Genomic DNA, 22,863 nt, shown 5'->3' on the forward strand with positions numbered 1-22,863 from the left:
GTACAAGGTGATCAGAGAGTTAGTTCAGTGCTTTAAAGCACTTGTTCTTGCAAAGAACCAGGTTCCTACATGGCAGAAGTAGATCATAACAGTCCACAGCCACAGTTACAGGGAATCCAATGCCCTCTTCTGACCTACACAGCCACCAGGAACACACATGGCCCACAGACATACATAAAAGTAAAAGATTCACACACATAAAATGACTAAATCTTTAAAAAGGAAACTTAAATACTAGTCTAAGGCTCTACCACGGTACATTTCATAATCTGTATTTGGAAGATGGAGGCAGGAGGATGAAGGCTAGCTTTGGCTAGCCATAATGAGTTAGAGGCCAGCATGAAGTGCATGAAATCCTATCTTTTAAAAAAAGGAAGGAAAGAAAAAGAGAGGAAGGGAAAGAGAGGACGAAAGTGAAACAAAACTTACCCAAATTAATAAAGCTCCAGTATTGGTAAGAAGGTGTAAGAAAATGGGCAGTCATGTATGTTTGACAATAACATATATTAAAACAAACATTTAGATAAAAATTGGCAGTAGTTATCAAATAATTTTATTAATATTGTTCTTTAACAATTTTCATACATTTATATACTATATTCTAATCATCCTTTTCCCCCACCCTCTTTTATCTCCCATCTCATGGCTATTTATCAATTTTAAATGTTCATGCATTTGATCCAAGTGTTCAAATTCCACAAGACTATCCTATAAGCACATTTACATAACAAAAACATACCATTAATTGGGATGCTCAATGTGGTATTGTTTATAAACTAAAATGCTGAAAACCACCTAAATGTGTATTAGAAAAGAACCAAGTTTTATACATTACTCTTGTGCCACACACCTGTATTCCTGGCTACTTGGAAGACTGAGGCAGGATTATGCTCACAAGTTTGAGATCAGAGATCAGTTAAGGCAACCTAGTGAGACCCCCTATCGGAAAAGCGCCATAGCAATAGGTAAAGTATAACTCTTTGGGAGAAGCCAGCAGTGCTGGTTGGCTTTTTATCAACGCCACACAAACCTAGAAATCTGAGGAAAACCTCAATTGAGAAAGTGTTCCCACCAAACTGGCCTATAGGCAAGTCTATGGGACATTTTCTTAATTAGTGATTGATGTGGGAAGGCCTAGCCCAGGTAGTGCCATACCGGGACAGGTGATTCTGAAAAAGCAGGCTAACCATGGGGAGCAAGTCAGTGAGCAGTAGTTCCTCCAAGGTCTCTTTCAGTTCCTGAATCGAGTTCCTTCCCTGGCTTCCCTTCAGGAAGAATAAGAGATGAAACAAACACTTTCCTACTCAAGTTGCTTTTGTTCATGGTATTTTATCACAGTGATAGAGACCAGCTTTCAGCTAAAATAAGCAAGTAGAAAGAATTTAGGAGGAAATTTGGGGTACAGAAACTTATCTACAATGCAGTCAGCTTCCCAGGAAAACCAATGCAAATACCCGGCAACAGATGCAACAGTGGGTGCTGACTGACAGCAGGGAAAGGTGGGAAAGGTGGGGAAGGTAGGAGAAGGCCCAAAGGGACTTAAGAAAGTCAACAAAAATAGAAATGATCCAAAAATCTTGTAGAATAAATAGGCTGGTGGAGCAGTCTGTAAAACACTCTCCTTCTGCCCTTTAAAATCCAAGACACTCCTATGCACTCCCTCATTCTCAGGTCCAAAAGAATAGCTGTCACTATAAAGCTTTGCTCGGCAGCCTGTGGTTAAAGTATTAAATCTTTCCCTCAAGTCCCACAAAAAAATGTATTCAACCACTATGATACAGCATCTCTATATAATACAGATTATATAGACATCAAGTAGAGTGTCTAATCTTTCCCTTTAAGTTTTCTTTAAAACTTTGTGTGTATTTGTGCATTTTTCTAGGTGGGTCAGTCTACAGTTTTTAATCAAATTCTGGAACAATTGCTATAGTGTAAAATGTTCATCGATCATATACCGAATAATCTATTCTATGCCAGACATTCTAAATACATAAATGAAACTAAAGATCCCAGAAAGTTTACAGATGAGAAAGACAAATAAACATGATATTAGAAAAGACAAAAGCTTAAATGAAAAGAGAGATGCATCATTTACAAGTACTGATTAAACAGAAGTCTACTATAGTCCTGTGGTCAGGAAAACTCTATATTGTAAAGACAGCTACTTTCTCAACATTAAGGTGACAATTCAATATAATCTTTATAAAACAGTAAGATTTCTTATCAAATGTTTGGCTGTTTCTAAAAATTATTAAACAAATGTTTGAAAAACAGAGGAACAGTGGCCACAATCCAAAATCCTTAACAAGCTGGACATGGCCGTGCATGTTTGTAGTCCCAGGATCTGGAAGGGTAAGGCAGGAGGATCATTTGAACACACAACTTCGAGATGACCCTAGTCAGCACACAAGACTCGATGTCATAGAAAAAGTAACAAACCTAAAGTAGTCATTTGAAAAGTATGATGTTGGAATAAGAACAATACCAGCAAAACAAAATCAATGATTCAGAAATAGACTCAGGTATATACAAAGATTCAGTAAATGTTATTGGTGGCATTTCAAGTCACTGGGGAATGTGTTGGGGAAATTAATTACCTAGTTAGAAAGACATTATGGCATATCAACATATCATTTACAAAACCCAATTCTGAATAGTTTCAAAAATAAAGCTTAGTGGGAAAGTAAAAGTGGCCAGATTATATTACAGACACTTTTAAAATTATCAAAAAATTAAGTATAAAACTAAAAACCCACTCAGAACAACCTTGTGTTGGATAAATATTTGATCCACAGTACTACAAAACAGTTCTCAAGCTAACTGGATCCAAGGCCTTCTCCACGGGAATAAATTCAAGCCTATACTATAAAACCTAAGCAAGAAGGAATAGCTGGGAAGGTCATAAGCCCGAGGGGGAAAGCTACTATTTTGCTAAATAAACACAGTATTATACTGCCTTCTAAAGCCTTATCTTTATACCTATAGATTACTGTAGCTTTCAGCCATCATCAAAATCTCCTTTGGACAGCAAGTTAATACAGACACTCACAACAGGTCATGAAGTATAGAGAATAAGTGACTATGGAGTGCACACACACACACACACACACACACACACACACACACACACACCTCGGGAAACACTGGAAAGAGGAAGTTGAGAGACTGTAAGAGACAGAAATTAAGAAAGACTCCTATGAGTCAGTGTCTTCTGGTCATGGCAGGGCCATTGCACACATAAGCTCACAGCAGATTTGGCTGCCTGTAGGACCTGCACATGATCAAGACAGTCACCATTCCAGCATGGGGGAGGGGCTCACGAAGTCCCATCCCAACCTGAGGAGTTAGTAGACTTTGGGGTAGGGGGTTAGGTAGGGAGTCTTTTTTTTTTTTTTTAGAAAGAGAACCTACAGCAGGTTCCCCATGCTCTAGTGGATGGCCTGACACCCATACACATACGAGCAGCATTCACTGGTCTCCGTGGGTTATTTTTTAAAGAGAGGATAAGGACTTGGAAGGTGAATTTGGAGGGAGATCCAGGATGAGCTAGAAGGGGGAGTGAATGATAGCTATGATCAAAATACATTCCATACATATATGAAGTTCTCAAGGAATAAATACAAACACTATATTAAAAAGTTTTTAGTCAGGTGCTAGAGAGATGGTTCAGCAATTAAGAGCACAGACTGCTTTTCTAGAGGTCATAAGTTCAATTCCTAGAAACCATATGACGACTTACAACCATCTGTAATGGGAATTACCCTCTTCTGGTGTGTCTGAAGAGAACAACACTATACTCACATACATAAAATAAATAAATCTTTTTTAAAAGTTAAAAATAAATAAAATAAAAAGGTTTTAGTCATGTGTGGTAGCACACACCTCTAATTCCAGCACTATGGAGGCACAGGCCAACACATTTCTGTGAATTCAAGGCCCTCCTAGTCTCCATGGCTACATAGTAAGATTCTACCTCAAAGTAAGCTTTTAAAGATTTTTCCTTGGGATTAGGGATATAGTTCAGTTAGTAGAATGCTTCTATAAGCATAAAGTGAGTGTGATGACAGGTTTAATACCCAAGAATGCATAAATCAGGTGTGCTGGCAGGTATCATGAACCCTAGTACTTGGGAGGTGACTACATAGTGAATTCAAGGTCACATTGGGGTACAAAAAACCCTGGATAAAAATATTTTTTCAGGGTTGGGGATTTAGCTCAGCTAGCAAGCGCAAGGCCCTGGGTTCGGTCCCCAGTTCCGAAAAAAAATATTTTTTCATCAATTGTTTTATCTACTTGTAGTTGAGTCACAATAGCCCCAAAATGAGGGGGGAAAGTCTGGAAATATAGTTCAGTCAGTAAATTACTTAATTTCCTTGTAAGCATGAGGACACACGTAAAAAGTCAAGCATGGTGGTGCACACTTGTAATCCCAGTGCTGGGGAGCTGGAAACAGGAGGATCCCTGGACCTTGCTGGCCAGCCAACCTCCAGGCAAATGAGAAACCGTATCTCAAAAGGAGAGGGCAGATATATATGACTCATCAAGGAACTCTCTCTTTACAATAGAGACCAGACAAAAAAAACACATCCAATCAAAATACAGTTGTGGAGCCCAGTCCTAATGTATACATCTACAAAACACTTCTGGTACTTAATGCTCAAGGAACACTGCAGACAACAGAGGAGGAAAGATTTTAAAAGCCAGAAAGAATATCAGGGGGTTTGCTACGAGATTGTACCTCCTAGTAATGGCAGACGCTACACCTATAAAGTGGAGGTAGAGGGGAAACCATGAAATCTCAACACTACACAAACTACAGGCAACTAAGGAATTCTGGGAGCAGAATAAACAGTCTTCCCCAAGGAAGAACAATTGGTTGCCCAGTACCAAAGGTCAGTTCTGAAAACATACACACAAGTGATATAGACTAAGCTGGTTGTATTTTATGTATTTAGGAATATATATATATATGTATACACACACACACACACACACACACACACACACTATTAATGAGAAAAGAGGCCATGAATTTCTAAGAGAGCAAAAAATGGACATATATGAGGGAGGGGAGGAAAGGGAGAAATTATGTAATTATAATTTCAAAAATTAGAAAAAAATGAGGGAAGAGAGGGAGGCAGCCTCAAGGTAATGACTGACTGATATATATATATATATATATATATATATATATATATATATATATATATATATATATATATGAATTTTGTGAAGAATCCCTTGATTATGAGTGTGGAAAGCAGGAATAATACCTGAGGTTTCTGAGGGTTCCATTAACCCGGTTTACTACAAAATGATAGAAAGCCTGAAAGTATGGGTGAATTATGTTAAAGTTGAACAAAGCTAAGAATCTAACATTTGAAGTAGAAACTCTAACAGTAGAGGCTGACTATAAGTAAAAGAAGTCCTACCAGTCTTGATTTACCAGAGTCCCTTTTTGAATTTATTGAAAAAACTCTTGATTTGCCAAATAAAAGTTAAGCACCTTCCGGAGACACATGTCTTTATGATCTAAAATGTTTATCTTAACTTTAAGGGTGATATTTTTGACAGGGGAAGTCATTTAGAGACTGTAAGTCCACAGTTCAGTCAAGTAGCTATATGTGCTTAGTAAACCAATGGGAAACTCTGAGAGCAGCCTGCATTGTTATGATTTTTTATTTTAGTTATTTTTATGTTTATCACTTTTCAAACAAACAGGTTAGGCAGAAATCTCAAGGAAATATATTTATTTATTGAGCATTTTTAAAAGGTAGAGGAATGACGTTCCTGAGAATGACACCTAAGGTTGTTCTCTGCCCACTCCCTACAAACATACACATGACACATGCATAAAATTTTTAAAATGGGGGCTGGCGAGATGGCTTAGCAGGTTAAAGGTGCTTGTTGCCAAGCCTGACAATCTGAGTTTAATCCCCAGAAGCCATATACCAGAGAAACAACTTCCCCAAGTTGTCCTCTAACCTATATACACAAACAGTAGCATGCACATGCATGTATACACATATCCACAAACAAAAACATAATTAAAAATTTTAATTAAACGGAAAAACCTCAAGTATTCCCAGTAAATGAACTAACAAAATGGAACAGGGAAATGAATGGAAAATTCTCTAGCGTTTAAAAGGAAAGGCATTCTGACATGTGCTATAACACTGATGACACTTGATTTTATGCTAAGGTGAAAGAAGCCAGTCACAAAAAGACAAATAAAAGCAAGTGAGATGGCTCAGCATGTAAAGGTACTTGCCACCAACCCTGACAACCTGAGTTTAATTACAAGACCTATGTGGTAGGAGAACTGATTCCTGCAAGTTTCCCTCTAACCCCAACACATGTGTTATATAGCACTTACAAGTGCACATACATAGAAATAAACATGTAATAACAAAAATGCAAGAAATATTCCACTTATATGAGATACTTGTGATTGTCAAATTCAGAGAAGCAGAAAAGGATGATAGCTACTAGGGGTAATGGAAGAGTTATTGAGTTTGAAGTAGAAAGATGAAAAATGTATTGAGATGTATGGTGGTAATGATTGCACAATACAGATGTATTTAATGACATTTAACTGTATACTTTAAAATGGTTAGGCCAGACACAGCATTCATATATGTAATTCTAGCACCTGGAAGGCAGAGGCAGGAAGCCCAGCCTGATCTACACAGTTGAGTTGCAACCACATAGGGCCATATAGTAAGAACCTGTTTCAAAAAAAAAAAGCAACAAAAAACAAGTATAGTGATACAAGCCTGTAATCTCAGCACTTGGAAGGCTGACTACAAAATTACCATGAGTCTGAGGCCATCCTGATCCATATAGTAAGTGCCAGGCCAGCCAGGGCTATATAGTATGACCCCATTTCAAAAAAAGTTAGAATAGTAAATATCATATATATGCATACCTGTATACATATTTTTGTAACAATAATATATGTAATATATTTCAATGAAAATAGATAAAAGATTAAAAGCAGAAACAGATATGAGAACTCAATTTTCTCTTACTAGGGTAGATATCAATATAGCTTGCAAAATAAATGTCAAATTTACCTTTTTAATTCTTGATTTTTGAAAAGTTATTTTTCAATGGAGTCATGTGATCAGAAAACAACTGAGCTAAAATCAAGAATCGTCCTACCACTATTGTTTGTAAAATAATAAAATTATTCAATTCAGTAATTTATCAATAAGAGAACAGAGAAATAAACTTATAGTCATACTATGGCATATTGTATATACTGTATCACATTTAATAAATCTAGTAAGTAAAGCATTTCCAAAACAATGAATGGTAATTTGTAGAAAAAAACATAACACAATGGATTTCCTATGGTAAATTGTTATGTATAGAAAGGTACAGAGAATAAAACAGATGACAGATGACTGGCTGAAATGGTAACACAGGAATGGACAAACTTTCTAGGTCAAACATCTGTTCTTCCAATGGACAGATCTTCACTCTCCAGCTTTTGTGACCTTTCCTGCTTCCACTGTGAATCCTGTGGTGACGTTGCAGCAAGGAAGGTCAAACATTCCAGAAAACACTCCATTGCTTAGACCCAGGACCTCAGCAATCAAACCAAAGGGGGAGCTCCAAGCTGGCCTTGATGGAAGATGTACAGCTTAAGAGGACTTCCTCTAACAGCCATAAAACCTATAACCTGAGTCAACTGTGTCATAATGGGCTATAACTCTGAGACACATGTGAAATGTCAATCTGTGGAGTGTGTTTAGGCAGGAGCAGGCAGTTATAGGTGCCAGGTAGGCCTTCACTTTTAAAAGCAGCACCACAGTGGTCCCATTGGTTTTCCATACCAGCTGCTTCCTGTGGCTTATCCCTCCATTAAGAGACAAATGAGGTGAGGGAATGTGCTTTCCACAGCATACAAACTATAGGATTATTTATTTTTGGTCTACACACACCAACCAGAGGAGTGGGATCTTGGCTACTAATTTAAATCAACATGTTGTTCTCAATCCCCCACATCCCCCAATCCTTATTTGGACCCTTCCTAGAATTTAAGGTTTAGATCTAAGAAAAAATAACAAAAGAAGTCCAAGATTTTGTTTGTTGATTTGTCAGGGGCCCAAGAAGCAAGTTATATTTCCATGTGGATCCATGGGAGTTGCTCTGGGCTTGGCTTCAAGTAGTGCTAATCTAAGATGAAACTGGTCTTGAAAGTACCTTATACAAGGCTGCATTACCAATGGACTAATGGACTTCGCTGTCCACTCCCACCCCCAAAGGCTAATGGGAAAATAGAAATATTCAGGGCCATTAACTTAAGAATGATAGCTAAATTTGTTAGAGTAGTTAGGAGCCTTAACTGACAGAAAGATAATACTTCTAGCATGACCAAAATTAAATGTGTGGGGAAACTTGTAAAATTCCTAACAGTTGGTAATATTACAACTAAATGCATCAGAAAATGCAAATTAGAATTATTGAAAATAACATTTTAAAATAATTTTGATAACTGTAGGTTATTTTAGTTTGTACCATTAGCAGGGAAAACTTTTTGTGGGGACACATGAATTTCCTCATTTCAGGAGAAACAGTTATTTCATATAATTTGGGGTCTAAACTATACTCTTAAAGAAAATAATTTAGCCCAGCTTTGTGGCCCACACCTTTAAACCAAGCACTTGGGAAGTAGGTGGATCTCACTGAGCTCCAGGCTAGCTAGGGATACACAAAAAGGGAGGGAGAAAACAGTAATTTAGCTGTAGCTGTCAAAGTAACAAACTATCCACACTCTTTGACTCAGAGATTCCTGCTCTCTATCAAACAGAAATACACACAGGAATAAGATCAAACTCAGTGTTTATAACAGTGACTGATTAGCGGCAACTTTCCATCAATAGGTGAATTGTTAAATTATAATAAAACTATACTATTGAATGCTATACCATTATTTTTCATTTTCTAAATGAGGTAAATGTCCACATATTAATGCAAAAAGAAATATGTAATACATTGCATAATATATTTAAATTAATTTACATAGTAGAAAACCAATGTTGTATTTTTAAACTATCTACATATGTGTGAGTAAATGAATGAAGTCAGAGGGAAAGGAAGGGGAGGTCTAGGATACACCAGGTAATAGTCATCAGTTTGAGAGAATGGGAATAGGGATGAGTAAAGAAAAATCTTTTATAATTCTACAAATGTATTCCTTTGTTAAGAGCTATGGTTTCTTTAGAATTTAAAAAAGATTTATACTGTGTTTCTGTTTGCCTTTGTGAGTATACTGCACCCCATGTGAATGCAGTGACAATGGAGTCCAAAAGAGGACATGGGATCTCTGGTACTGGGGTTACAGATGGTTGTGAGCTAAAAATGGGTGCTGGAATTAAACCAGGGTCCTCTGGAAGAGCAGCCAGTGCTCTTACTACTTAGCCATCTCTCCAGCCTAAAGATTTATTTTCTTTTATGTGAAAACTTGCCTACAAATACATGCACCACAGGCATGCCTGGTGCCCATGGAGGTCAGAAAAGGGCATCAGATCTACTGGAGATGACATCTCTCTAGCCCTCTTCTGATTTTTTATCTATGTCTAGCTGACAGTTCCTGTTAACGATCTTAACCCTTTAACTTCAGTTTTTCCAGGTAAAGGAATTTATGATCTACATACAAACATTTGAAACCACTGGAAAAGAAGAGCAAGATATGTTGGCATACACCAGTAAATGGCATCACTCAATAGGCTAAGCCAGAGGATACTCAACAGCCTGGGCTACATAATGAATTGAAGCTAGTCGGGGTTACAGAGTAAGACCATCAAAAACAGACAAATAAAGCTACCATAAAAACCACTTATTTAAAAGAGTCCCTAAAGGGTTAAAAGAATTCTTTTGGGATATTGATAATTACTCCTATTTGTATGTTTTATATGAATATCCAGAAAAAGCCACAGACAAAAATATATAGACAGAAAACACACACACACACACACACACACACACACACACACACACACACACTCCACATGAGAGAAGGAAAGAAAAATAAATCTAAAAATAAAATGAAGAAGGCAACATGTTGTGCATAAGCAAGGCAAAAAAAGAAAAGATAAATGATGGGTGGTGGGTGGTCACAAAGGGAGAAGCAGAAAACCACAAACTAAATTATTCTTAAGAGTTTATAAATCAAAAGTTATCTTGAGGTTGGGCATGGTGACTTATTCCTACAATCCCAACATTCAGAAGACTGAAGCAGGAGGATCACCCATGAGTTTTAGGCTACCCTAGGTAAATAGTAAGTTCTAGAGTTCTAGGTCATCTTGAGGTACAGGGTAAGACCCTGCCTAAAAATAAACAAATAAAAAGCCAGGCATAGTAGCACAAGCATGTAAAGCCAGCATTTGAGTAGAATCAAGAGATACATACTCAATTACATAGCAAACTCGAGCAGCCTCAGCTACCTGACCCATCTCAAAGAAAAAGCTTAATTACTGATGATTTATAATTGGGGTAAGAAGCACCTAACCTTTAGGCTATCATTAAAGTAGTACTTAGTTTCAAACCCCCTGGCTTAGGCCCATGTTAAGACTTTGGAGAAACTTCAGAATTATAAAAAGGGTTAAAAACCAAATAAGGGGAAATTAGAATGTTTATTGTGTCTAAGAGACTACCAGGAGTGACTCAACAGCCCTCAAGGACGTGAAGAAACATTCATTTCAGTGAGCAGCTGATGTGAATTTCCACAGCAGGTGATTTTGTTTAAATTATTACAGCAAGTATGTCAACAGAGAAGTGTCTGGCCTAGGTGATATACCATACAAAAACCCCTTCGAAGCCTGTTGTTCACCCCTCCCACCTTTACTAGATCAACAACTCATCTCCAATAGGTCAAAGGGTAGGGAAGGCATCTTTGGAATGTTAAGATGTAGACTTCTTTTAGGTCTAGTTTTGTGTAAAATCTGTTAGCCTCTGTCTCCTAGAACCCAATATAAGGTTGAATCGTTCTGAGCTATGGGGAAAAGGGGCGGGGGGAGTCATTGTAGCAAGCACTAAAATATGTGTATAAACTTGAATACCTTAAAAAAAATTATGCCTTGCCTCAGTATAGACAAGTAAGAGGACTTAGGTTTAAAGTTCTTACAGGACATAAAGGCTATTTAAAATGGCCAATTTTCCTCAAAAAAGAGGAAACTGAACTTGGTGGATATTAAAGCTAATAAATAAAAGGAAATCACCTGTATAATCATAACATACAAAAAGCACACAGGACAATCATAAGTTGGAGGCTACCCTGGGCAAGTTCCAGGCCAGCATGGGCTACAAAATGAAATCTTGTCTCAAATAAAATAAGGGAGAGGGGTTGGGGATTTAGCTCAGTGGTAGAGCGCTTACCTAGGAAGCGCAAGGCCCTGGGTTCGGTCCCCAGCTCCGGAAAAAAAAAAAAAAGAACCAAAAAAAAAATTTAAGGGTTGGGGATTTGGCTCAGTAGTAGAGCACTTGCCTAGGAAGCGCAAGGTCCTGGGTTCGATCCCCAGCCCCGGAAGAAAAAAAAATTTAAAAAAAAAATTAAAAAAAAAATAAGGGAGAGGGGGGAATAATTAACTAGATATGCCTGACCCTCTTTTTCTCTCATTTTTGTCTTGTATAGCTCTTAAATTTCTGCATAGAAATACATTGTACTCACTCATTTTACTTGTACTGACTACCTTACACCTAAGCTAGCTGAATACTGTCTATCTAAAATATGGATGGTACTTTATTTTATAGCCAATTCTTCTAGTTATTCTCCAGTTCCTTCGTTAATACTGCTGCACACAAAGGCTGTCTTTTGATCACTCCTTTCCTTTATCTCAAAGAAACACCTAGTCTTCCTGGTCCCTCAGACAGCTTCACTCACCTCATTCTCTAATGATCTTTAAAAATCCTTTAACTTCTTTCATGCAGCTGACTCTTCTATTTAAAACCAAGTATCACTCTTAAGTCTCTATAATGCCTTCATCTTTTGAACATGTCATTTTTCTATACCATTGTTCCATTTTAAATTAAATTAAAAGTAGGTTTTGGGGTTGGGGATTTAGCTCAGCGGTAGAGCGCTTGCCTAGCGAGCACAAGGCCCTGGGTTCGGTCCCCAGCTCCGAAAAAAAAGAAAAAAGAAGAAAAAAAAGTAGGTTTTTCTGGGAGGTCGAGGTCCCATATTGATCAAGTTGACCTGGAATTAACCATGTAATGAAGGCTGGCCTTAAACTCCTGATCCTCCTGGGGTTACACACAAGTGCTATCATGTCCAGCTTTAAAACTATCTTTAATTTACCAAATGACAAGATTCCTACCTCCCTCATTCCAACCCTTCATGGATCCTACCCCATACACAACCGTATTAGTCAGATGAAAACACCCATCAGAAGTTCTCAGGATTTCACCCACCTTTCTGTCTGCATCAACTTTTTGAAAAACAACATAATGAAGCATCATCAAATGAGATAAAAGGTCAATGAAAGAAATTGTTGATGATATGTGGGTGTATCAAAGGATGGGCCCATATGTATATGTTTATGTAACATTGCATATGCATATATAAACACAGGTAATATAAATACATTCAAATTAACAAAACTCCACAAACATAAAAATCAAATAGGCTAAACTGACCTAAACCACAGGTGTTATATGGCTACTTCCTGGAAAGAGATGCATTATTATCTATGTGACAAAGTCAGTTGCAAGTTACAAGAAAGCATAGGTAAACTTCTACAAGCAGTCTAGACTCTGCTCTTCTGTACTGTAATACAAATGCAAAGCTTACTCATCACCCCAGGACTATGGCCATGTTGTATGAGTTCTACACATACCCAGCATGTACTCAGCACTAGGAAATAATACATTTACAACTTAAGGAGGAAAACGGAGGCTTGCTTCACAGTGGTTTAATATGAACAGAGTAGAATATGACATTGTCTGACAGAAGAATGAACAATTTGCTGAATAAAAGCCCCAAGTCGGGATATATACACAGAAGAAATGGGGCCTCAGACTCTCAGCACTTGTGCACAATGAAAGAAGAAATCTTTAAAAAAAAAAAACCTGTAACAGAGGATACAAATCAAAAGGCAGCAAGGACACCGACACTGGCGAGGTGGGAAAGGGACTACTCAGCTACCAGCATGGGCTTAGCAGCAGGAGAGCTAATCTACCTCAAGGATCTTCAACACTGAGATGGGCTCCAAGTCCCCTGTCAAAATCTAATCCTGATCTCTCTGACCAGGGTCACACCAGAATCAGCAATCCTTTTCCCCAAGGACCTACAGAGAAAACACAAATCCTTCCATGACAGGGAGTCTAAGCCAAGAGTCCCAACTTGCACCTGGCACCAAGTTAACTTGCTCTCTTCCCACCACCTGGACAGACAACAGGTCCCAGCAAACAAATCACCACCTCCCAAATAACAACAGAGGACAGGACACTTGCCAGCCTCAAGAAGCTGTTTTAGCCCCTAAGATTTGGGAAATCTATACCTAGCTGCTAGCCTATTTCAATTTCTGGGGACAACACTGGAGTTCCACAGGAAACAAGAACAGGCAGTTCAATAACCCTGTGTCCAAGCTGGGGAAGGCAGCAGACAACTCTTGCTCCTGAGCCCCATTCAACAGCTCAAAAGTGCTTAGGGGAAATGAGAAACTCTGGTGTGTGTGCTTCTGCCCTTGGGGCAGCACTAAATGACATGGGAAAAGGAAGAATGGAAGGAGGATGTGATGTTGTTCTTCCTTACCACCAAGAGGAACCTAAAGCATGAACCCCCTCCCGCCATTCAGAAACTCACCTGGCAGTGATAAGTTGTTCTTATCCCTTAAAACCCACAAAGCTAACCCATAAAGAAACAAGGGCTTAAGGAGGGAGTACTGTTGGCCCATACTAACTCATTAGCTAGTGAGTAAAATATAGCCAGCCAGACTAGGGAGCCATAAAGGGATAGGGGCTAGGCAATAGGAGCACCCTACTACCCGATGGCTTTTTGACTTTGCAGTAACTGTGATGATGGGCCCAGAAAACCCATACATCCTGCTCCACACATCGGACTGCTTAAACTCTAGGATTGCTGCCATGAAAAGCAACAAGGGGAAGGATAAACAAACAAACCAAAAAACTGCTGAGAAAACTGGGAGTAATACTCTTAGAAAAAATTAAATTTTGGGTTTCTACCACCTTCCCCAAAAAGAAAATTTTTCATGCAGGTAGGAAAAGCAGGGATTCTTCCTATTCAGTGTTCCTGGTTAAACCTAAGAATAAGAAAAAGGCCCTAGACTTGCAGCATCAGTAATATATCCCAGTGCCTCACCAGCACAAACCCCCTCCCCCCAAGTTAGCCTTCTGGTATAGGTAAAATGCCCAAGAAATAGCCTTCTAGTCCAATCCCTCCCCCACCCCAACCCCAAGCAAAGAACATCTGCCTGTGGTTTCCCACCTCTCTTCAGAGAAGAGATACTAGCAGAGCACCCACACGGTGTAGTCTGGTACCAAGGGGCACAATGCAAGAAGATCTATCAAGCCAGGGGATGGGTAGCCAACTTCAGATCAAAAAGAGAGAGAGGCTTAGTGTAAAAACCAATGTCATTTCAGCAGGAAAAGTAGAGGGCAAGTGGTGAGAGGGACTCCTACTGGCGCACCTTCCCAGGGACGTAGTTCCTATCAATTGCCTCCTCTTGCAGGAACATGTGTAGACAGCGTTCATTCTGAGCCAACGGGTGCCCAGCAATTCTATAAAGAGACCAGAGTGGTTATCAGTAATATCTGAGATCAGAGAGATTTGGCAGGAGAATAGGAATGTGAAGAGGGGGGGAAGGTTTGAGTCTTTAGAGGACAACAGTAGGGCATGACCTAAACTGTAATAAAGAAGGGAAATAGAACAGAAGGACAAGACAGGGAAATTCCTAATTAAAAGGGTTAACATGCATTACACTCTCAGGCCTTGGCATTCAGGATCTGAATTTATTACAGGAATAGAGTTTTACTATCTTCAGTTTGCCCACTATATCATATTACCTATTACAAAAGGACAAAGTAGACAAAAAATATAAGATCATGAGGGGCTGAGAGTACAATAGTTTAGAGGTAGAGTGCTTGCCTAGCATATGCGAGGCCATGGATTCAATCCCCAGCAAAAAAGGAAAGAGCAAAGTATGGAATGAAGGAGGAAGGGGAGGGGAGAGAAAAATAGGGAGAGGGTGGGAAAGAAACATTTTATAATGGCAAAAGCAGAGCAGCCAAGAATTTGGCTTACTTGTTAATAAACTGTTCGAGGCCTTGCCTCCTTTCTTCAATGAAAGATTCCTCAAAGATCCCTTCATCTCCTCGGAAAGGGAGCTGCCGCTTCAAGGCTTTCCCAGGCAGTGGTGGTACTACGATCTGCAGTCAAATAGCAGCCCAGTTGGAAAGGGCAAGAAAGAAGAAAGCAAATGAGATGGTAAAATGTGTTCTCACTCTCCCTCAATCCCTCCTTCCCTCTCTCCCTCCCTCCCTTCCTATGGCTGCATGGTGGTCTCAAACTGCCTGTGTAGCCAAGGGTGACCTTGAACTTCTGGTCCTCCTGCCTTCACCTGCTAAGGAAATGTATTTCTCAATTCTTTTATGTTTGGGATCCACAAAACCCCAGGTCCAGCTAAGACCTTAGAATAGTAAGGATGGCTCATATGGACCCAACTTGATTTCTGTGGAAGGACAGAGTTACCATCTCAAGAGAAAGGAAATAAACTTCAAATACTCTTCACTTTCCTTAATAATCCTGCACCATCCAAACATTTAGCTTTCCTTAATACATTTTTGCACTTATAGGTGAGGTGTTTACCAACTTACAAGCAAAAAAAACAAGTGGTCAAAAATATTGTTCATGGGGCTAAGAAGAGGGCTCATCTGGTAAGAGCACTGCCTGCACAAGCATGAGGACCTGAATATATGACCAGCTGGGGGTGGAAGGCAGAGACAGGAGAAACGCTGGAGATCGCTGGCCCAGTTCCAAATTCCGTGAGAAACCCTGTCTTAAAGGTGTGAGGCAAAAAGATAGAGCAGGACACATAACCTGCTCCTCTGACCTGAATGGCACATCTTCACACCATATAACACACACACACACACACACACACACACACACACACACACACACACACAATTTTATAAATAAGAAGTCCTAAACTTTCAAGTTTCAAAGAGTATGCCCCCAGAACCAATATATTGGGAATGAGTCCATAATAATGTGTTCACCCTTATTCCCCAATTCAAGACTTTTCCAGGCTGTGATCTTATACCCAAGCCTATATAGATCCCCCTCCAATGGTACTAATAAGGAGATGAGCTGTACCTTACTATCTCGCTCCAGCTCATTTTTCAGCCACTCAAAGTCACTATAGCGTCGCCGTACACAGGATTCTTTCAGTTTGAAGATGGGGAGGTTTGTCTACAGGGAAGAAAGAATGACAAGAAGCCAGGTGCTGTGGCATTTAATTTTAACACTTTGGGAGGCTGAGTCAGGAGGATCAGTAGTCAGGGTGGGGCCAACTTAAGCCACATAGGGAATTCCAGATCAGCTGGGCCTAAATGGTAAGACCCTATCTCAAAAGTAAAAAACAACCAAACTGAAAACAGGCAGTAAGTCCTGTTCAACCTGTGGGGATCACCTGTCAGAACCTATGGGACTGAGGATATGTCTCAGTGGCAGAGGATTTCCCTATTCTGTGTGAACACTTGGGTTTGACTTCCAACAAAAAAGAAAATTTGCTGCATACTTTTTTTTGGGGGGGGGGAGCTGAGGACCGAACCCAGGGCCTTGTGCTTGCTAGGCAAGTGCTCTACCACCAAGCTAAATCCCCAACCCCAGAAAATTTGCTACTATAGACTATATACCTAAAACTCTGCCAAAACACTACCAGGTGAATATTAACCCTTACCATACCCAATTGTATCACAATTGGGGATAAGTCCCTTGCTTAGTAGTAGAGCACTTACCTAGCATGCTCAAAGCTCTTGGTTCCACCCCACAAACACGCAAATAAAATCTTTTGCTACTTAAAACTTATGTTATAGGGAAAACTCACAGTCATGTTATAATGAACATTATACTGGTAAATCATTATTTGAGCTCAGATTGGTTTCCCATCCCTATTTCAGACCCACGCAGGCCCTCTGTCTAGGGTTGTGCTACCCCTTCCTCTCTGTGATCTGGAAGTAAAAGAATAACAAAGCACCCCAACAGGAAAAACAGTCTTTGAAAACTAGAAAGTAAATCATTTCCAATGTCAGTTCATCCTGATATAATAATGCCTGCAGTGGGAAAGAAAAGCTAAAGTCCAGCCGTGAGAAGCTCAGTCAGGAACTCCAACTAACATCCCTAGTTGGTTTCTACTGGATGTGATGGACACCTGACTTGATGTTACCTTTCTGTTGTTCCTTTTTGTTCTTTTCCTTGGCAGCCTCATCTGAAGGAACATTCTGCTCTGTCTGGGACTCTCTGTATGGGGAACTCCAGCTGGCTGCCTTAAAGGTGCTTCCCCAAGCAATGTCTACTGGATATGTTGAGTGCCTGGCTTGATGTTTTGCTGTCTGTCCCTTGCTATTTATTATTTTACTCTGGCTTGCTATATACTGAAACTTGCTCATTCAAAATCAGTAGTATGGCTATTTTGGATCATTCTCTAGACGTCCAAGACATCCTACCTTTGCCTTCCTATTCCAATCTTTTCTTCTCTATTCTATACATCCGCTATATGTCCTACCTCAATTTAAACTTCATTCAGAAAATCTTTCCTGATAAGAGCAACTGGGTACATTGTGATATACCTCCCCTCTGATACCTTCTGACATTGTCTTGAGACCTTGTTTCTATCCTAAGCTGGCTTCAAACTCTCTATGTAGCTGAGAATAACTTTGAATTTTTGTCTTCCTGCCTCCTTGGGAAATTACAGGAATGTACCATTACACCCAGTTCATAAAGTACTGGGAGTCAAAGCCTAGAGCTTTATACATGCTAGGTTAGTATTCACCAATAGAAATACAGCCACATTCCCATTTCTAAGGGTTTTGTTATACAGCAGAAGATGACCTTGAACTTCACATCCTTTCCCCTCTACAGTTTATGAAGTATCACATCACTAGGTTTTCTTCATGCTATTCTATGCATCTTGTTTCTTGTCTACATGATCTATTATGATCTTAAGATCAACCACCTGACTGTGTGAAGTGATGGATCCCTTTAATCCCAGAACAAGGAAGGCAGAAGTGGGCAGAACTTTGTGGGTTTGAGGCCAAGCCACTACACAGAGTTCTAGACCAGCCAGAACAATATAGTTGAGACACTGTCTTTAAAAAAAAACAACAACCATGACAACTTTTACTTCTCCCAAAATGTAAGTTATCAATACTCAATTACTAAATAGAAACCCTATATATCTAGTACCCCTTTACCTAAAAATGCAGAATGAAGAGTCATTATATAGGTTAGTTTTCTGTAACGTACTCATTCCTACATCTTAATCACTAAGAAGACTCCGAAAGCTCTGGTGGTAAGAAGACCTTATAACAAATTAAAAGCCCAAATTCATTTCTGTCTACAAATACTAAATGAAAATGGTCAAATACATCTATTAATGTAGAGCATATTTCTTCCCAGCCAATTCAAAGCAATGGGTAACTAAAAAAAAGAACAACCTCTTCTCTACACAACTGCCTCTTGGCAAGAAAGGAGTATCTAACTTTACCCAAAATCTTCAAGGTCCAAGAGATATCATTGGTTGCAAAAAGTCTGTTATAAATAACATTTTGTCATCTAAACAATTCTTTAAAATAAAATGGGAGAGAAAGAATCGTGCTTTCTTTAGGGTGTGGTCTACTGTAGGTCCACAATGTTGCAGTGGAGGGTCCCATACCAGAAGTATATGAGCAGCACAAATCAGACTGAATGATTTTGTTTTGTTTTGTTTTTAAAGAAGACTCAGAGTTGAAGAGATAGGGAGGAGGAGATGGATCAGGAAGGAATTAGGGGGTTAATGTAAGTGTGAATATGGTCAAAATACATTATATGAAATTCTCAAAGCACAAAAGCATTTAAAAGGAATAAACAAGTAACCAAGCATGATGGCAAAGACCTGTAATGCCAGCACTTGAGAAGTATAAATAGGAGAAGCAGTAATTGAAACTCATTCTCAGCTACACAGTGAGTTTCAGGACAACCAAGGCTACATGAAACTTAGAAAAGAACAAAAGAAAAGTAAGAAACTGAGGGCTGCTTGGAAAAATGGGCAAGTAAAAGTGCCTGCATCTAAGTCTGACGACCTATGTTTGATCCCAAGGACCCACATGGTAGGAAAGAACCAAGCCCTTCAAGTTCTCCTCTGACATGTGCTAAACCTTCCTCAGGACACAAAATAAATGCAAATGTAATTTTTAAACAATTTAAAGGGACTAGAGAGATGGCTCAGTGTTTAAGAGCACTTGTTCTTACAGAGGACCACAGTTCAATTCCCAGCACCCACGTGGCAGCTCACCACTATTTGTAACTCTAGGATGTACATGATACAAACACGTGTTTGAACAAAACTCTAAATACACATAAGATAAATGAATCTTTTTTTAAGTTTTTAATTTTAAAAAGAAACTGGAAACTTCCTTGAAAATCTCTGGTAATGCCATTTGAAGACTGTTTTTACAGTATACTGACTGAATTTTGTAATATGTGCATGTATTAACTGTTATTAACTGTTTAAAATTAACCCATTATAGAAAAATGCATCAGAATCCCCTAAGAGAAAAAAGACATTTAGAATCATAGGACTGTAGATTTGCACTAGTGTTCACTAGAGATACTATGTTCCCCAAAACATTAGAAATATAATTAGTGAAAACAAAGTGAAAGGAGAAAGAAAACACAAAATTCAAGCCCACATTGAAATGTCCATATGTACAATGACGTGAGGCCACCATTGAACCTCTCCAGACTTGTCAGGCAGGCAGGATCCATTCCTGAATAAAATTAAAGAGAGTTAGCTTCATCAATATTTATTAAAGGAAGTTGAAGGGGTAGGATCAATGGAAAAGTACGTGCTCAGCATGCATGAAGCCTGAATTAAATCTCTGGAACCAGAAAAAATAAATACAAATAACAAGTGATTTTAGTATTTTCCTAAAAATAAAACAGCAAAAGCCTCAAATCAACTCAAACCCACAGAATAAAGAGGCACCATGAACTCTATCAATATAATATAACTGGAACTGAAGGTAAGCCAGTCAGTGGTGGCACACGCCTTTAGTCATAGCACTTGGGAAGCAGAGACAGGTGGATCTCTTGTGAATTCTAGGACAGCCTACTCTAACAGAGTGAGTTCCAAATCAGTCAGAGCTATTACAGTGTTTACAGCTATTACCCTGTCTTAAAACAAAAGTCTCAGTGTATCTTTTGCATACTAAGTTTTGCAACTAAGGTTTAACAAAGTCATGGAAAAAACATGGACTTTGGAGTCAGAGTTGGTTTCAGATACAGCCCTGTCTTGTATGTTACATGTACTTGGGGGAAATTAGGTAAACTTCATGCTTTCCTGATTTCTGTTTTTTAAAAAAAAGGTATACAGAAACTAAAACCTAGATGGACAAAGAGACACAGGCCTTTAATCCTAGCCCTTGAGAGGCAGAGGCAGGTGGATCTCTGATTTTGAGGCCAACCCAGTCTACAAAGCAAGTTCCAGGACAGCCAGAGCTATACAGAGAAACCTGGTATAAAAAAAAAAAAGCAATTTTAAAAAAGAAAAGAAACTAAAACCTAGTTTGGTGCCTGGCCCATATACAGGATGTGTTGAATTGTCTCTGTTGTTATTAGAATTCCTAAAGAACTATTTCCTTACTAATATATAAGGTACTTATGCACCTAGGCAAAGTGTCTAGAACACTAAAAGCACTCTTTACACTGAACAAGTTATACTTAGGTTCCCTTGAGTAATTAAGTCCTCCTCCATTAACACCTCTTTTATCAGTCTGAAGAATGTAAATCCCATCCTTCTCCAAAGAGAACATTTCAAATAGTCTAGTCTCCATAAAACAAGTGTGCCTCCTGCTGCTATCATGTTCTGCCCCCTCTCAATTGAGAGGATGCCATTCCTCCATAAGATGATCAGATACTGGGGTTGGGGATTTAGCTCAGTGGTAGAGCACTTGCCTAGCAAGGGCAAGGCCCTGGGTTCGGTCCCCAGCTCCGGAAAAAAAAAAAGAAAAAAAAAATAAAGATGATCAGATACAGATAGAACATTCTTATTCAGTTCATCTAAAAAGAAAAGGAGAACATCATATGATTCTTAGATCTTCAATGCTATTCAAAAGGGATGTTGTTCACAACGAATATTCTGGATCTCTAACCTGAGAAGAAAACACAATGAAAAGTAAAAAAAAAAAAAAGAAAGAAAGAAAAAGAAAAAGAAAAAGGTCCATAAATTGTTTAACCTGTACCATTTCAACTGGGCAAAAAATACCTGTGAACCATGTACTCTATCTGCACCTTTCATCCTTGCACTGTGGACTAAGAGATAAAGTCCCCTGGAATACAAACTGGAAGAAGCCATTCCTGGAGCTGTTCTGAAATGTCATGTATTAAAGTAACTATAGACGAGGGACAGAAAAGGCAAATGACCTTTTTCAAAAAACCCAAGGGAGAGTCAATAAAACCTGAAGTAAACATTCTGGATACTTCAAATCTAAAGGATCAGTAGAGGATGGGAGCAGCAACTGACAAGCCACCAATCCCATTGCAGGGCCAGGTTTCACATGAGACATGACTTTGTGGTACCTAAGAAACTTGGCATAAAACATTTCTCTCTTTCAGATGTAAATCTTACACAAGTCAGAAAAGCATTTGGTCTCAAAATTGCTTTTTCTACTGCTCCCATAAGCCCACTGTCTCCCTTTCCGCTATTCTTTCCTTTAACTAAAGATTTTGCTTTAACTCCATCATCCCAGAAAGATCTCATTACGAAGAAGCTGAACCCTCCTCCCTCCCCCACCTTTAGAATGGCTTCCCATAACCTAGTTTAGTTATAGGACCCAGCGATACATCGCCTTGGCTTTCCATCCCCCGGCCTTCTTCCACCCTCCCCTTTCGTCTTCTGTCAATCATGTTCCAGTCTACTTGAATTCCTCACTAATCTTTGTCCATCTTCCACACCCTGTCCAGCCATGTCTCACTTCTTCCTCGTGAGTTCTTGTTTTCCTTCATCCCCGCCCAAAGTCCCCTCTGGAGTTTTCTGTACCCTCAGGCCACAACTGAGTCTGCAGCCTTCTCTCCAAACCTTTCAAGCCCTAACCCTCACATGACCCCCTCCATGCTTGTCCGCCGTTAGTAGTCCCCATGCCCCCTCCCCTCCCGCTTCGTCCTCCCTCAGCTGTCTCCCTCACCCCGTGACTCACCCGCATGCGAACCTCATAGGTGGTGAAGCGCGCGCGGCCCACGCCCACCGTCTGTGGATTAAAGATGTCTATCTCCAGGAAGTTACTAGGCGGCCCGTAAGCGTCGGTCAGGTCCTGGGGCTTCGAGTTAAGGCGCCGAGTGTCAGCCACTGCCGTGTCTGACATCTTTCCGAAGAAGAGACCGGTACCGGCGAAGGGGGTGGGGGACAGAGGCCTGAGGCAAGAGCGCGCACGGCCCCTCCCGCTTGCAAAATAACCAGCCAACCCACAGCCGGCGACGACGCGCACGCGCGCACGCATGCGCGCACGCACACACTGCCGGAGTCTCGGGCCCTTCACTCTGAATAGCCGCCATGCTGACTAGGGCTTGTACTATGCTTTGAAAGCGTCATTCAGACTTCCGGGTGGTACTGGTAGCTGCCCCGGAACCTGCATCTCCAA

General features: G+C 39.7%; 1 protein-coding gene across 3 annotated transcripts in view; it reads right to left on the reverse strand.

Moving 5' to 3' along the window:
- Positions 1-22,653, reverse strand: part of Snx12 (sorting nexin 12) — a 129,877-nt gene extending 107,224 nt beyond the window's left edge. Inside the window, exons 1-5 of one of the 3 annotated variants that reach the window (XM_087600342.1) lie at positions 22,423-22,649; positions 16,343-16,438; positions 15,269-15,393; positions 14,655-14,745; positions 12,903-13,292 (exon numbers count right to left, since the gene is read on the reverse strand). In XM_087600342.1, the coding sequence (XP_087456468.1) occupies positions 13,269-13,292; positions 14,655-14,745; positions 15,269-15,393; positions 16,343-16,438; positions 22,423-22,587 (501 nt within the window). In that variant the 5' untranslated portion in view covers positions 22,588-22,649 and the 3' untranslated portion in view covers positions 12,903-13,268. Of the gene's footprint in view, positions 1-12,902; positions 13,293-14,654; positions 14,746-15,268; positions 15,394-16,342; positions 16,439-22,422 lie in introns of those variants that run through there. The other 2 variants (XM_087600340.1, NM_001108817.2) reach the window with 2 other exon arrangements.
- Positions 22,654-22,863: the final 210 nt, after the last annotated feature.

Source organism: Rattus norvegicus, chromosome X (genome assembly GCF_021556685.1).
Source record: "Rattus norvegicus strain SHRSP/BbbUtx chromosome X, alternate assembly SHRSP_T2T, whole genome shotgun sequence".
NCBI lineage: Eukaryota > Metazoa > Chordata > Mammalia > Rodentia > Muridae > Rattus > Rattus norvegicus.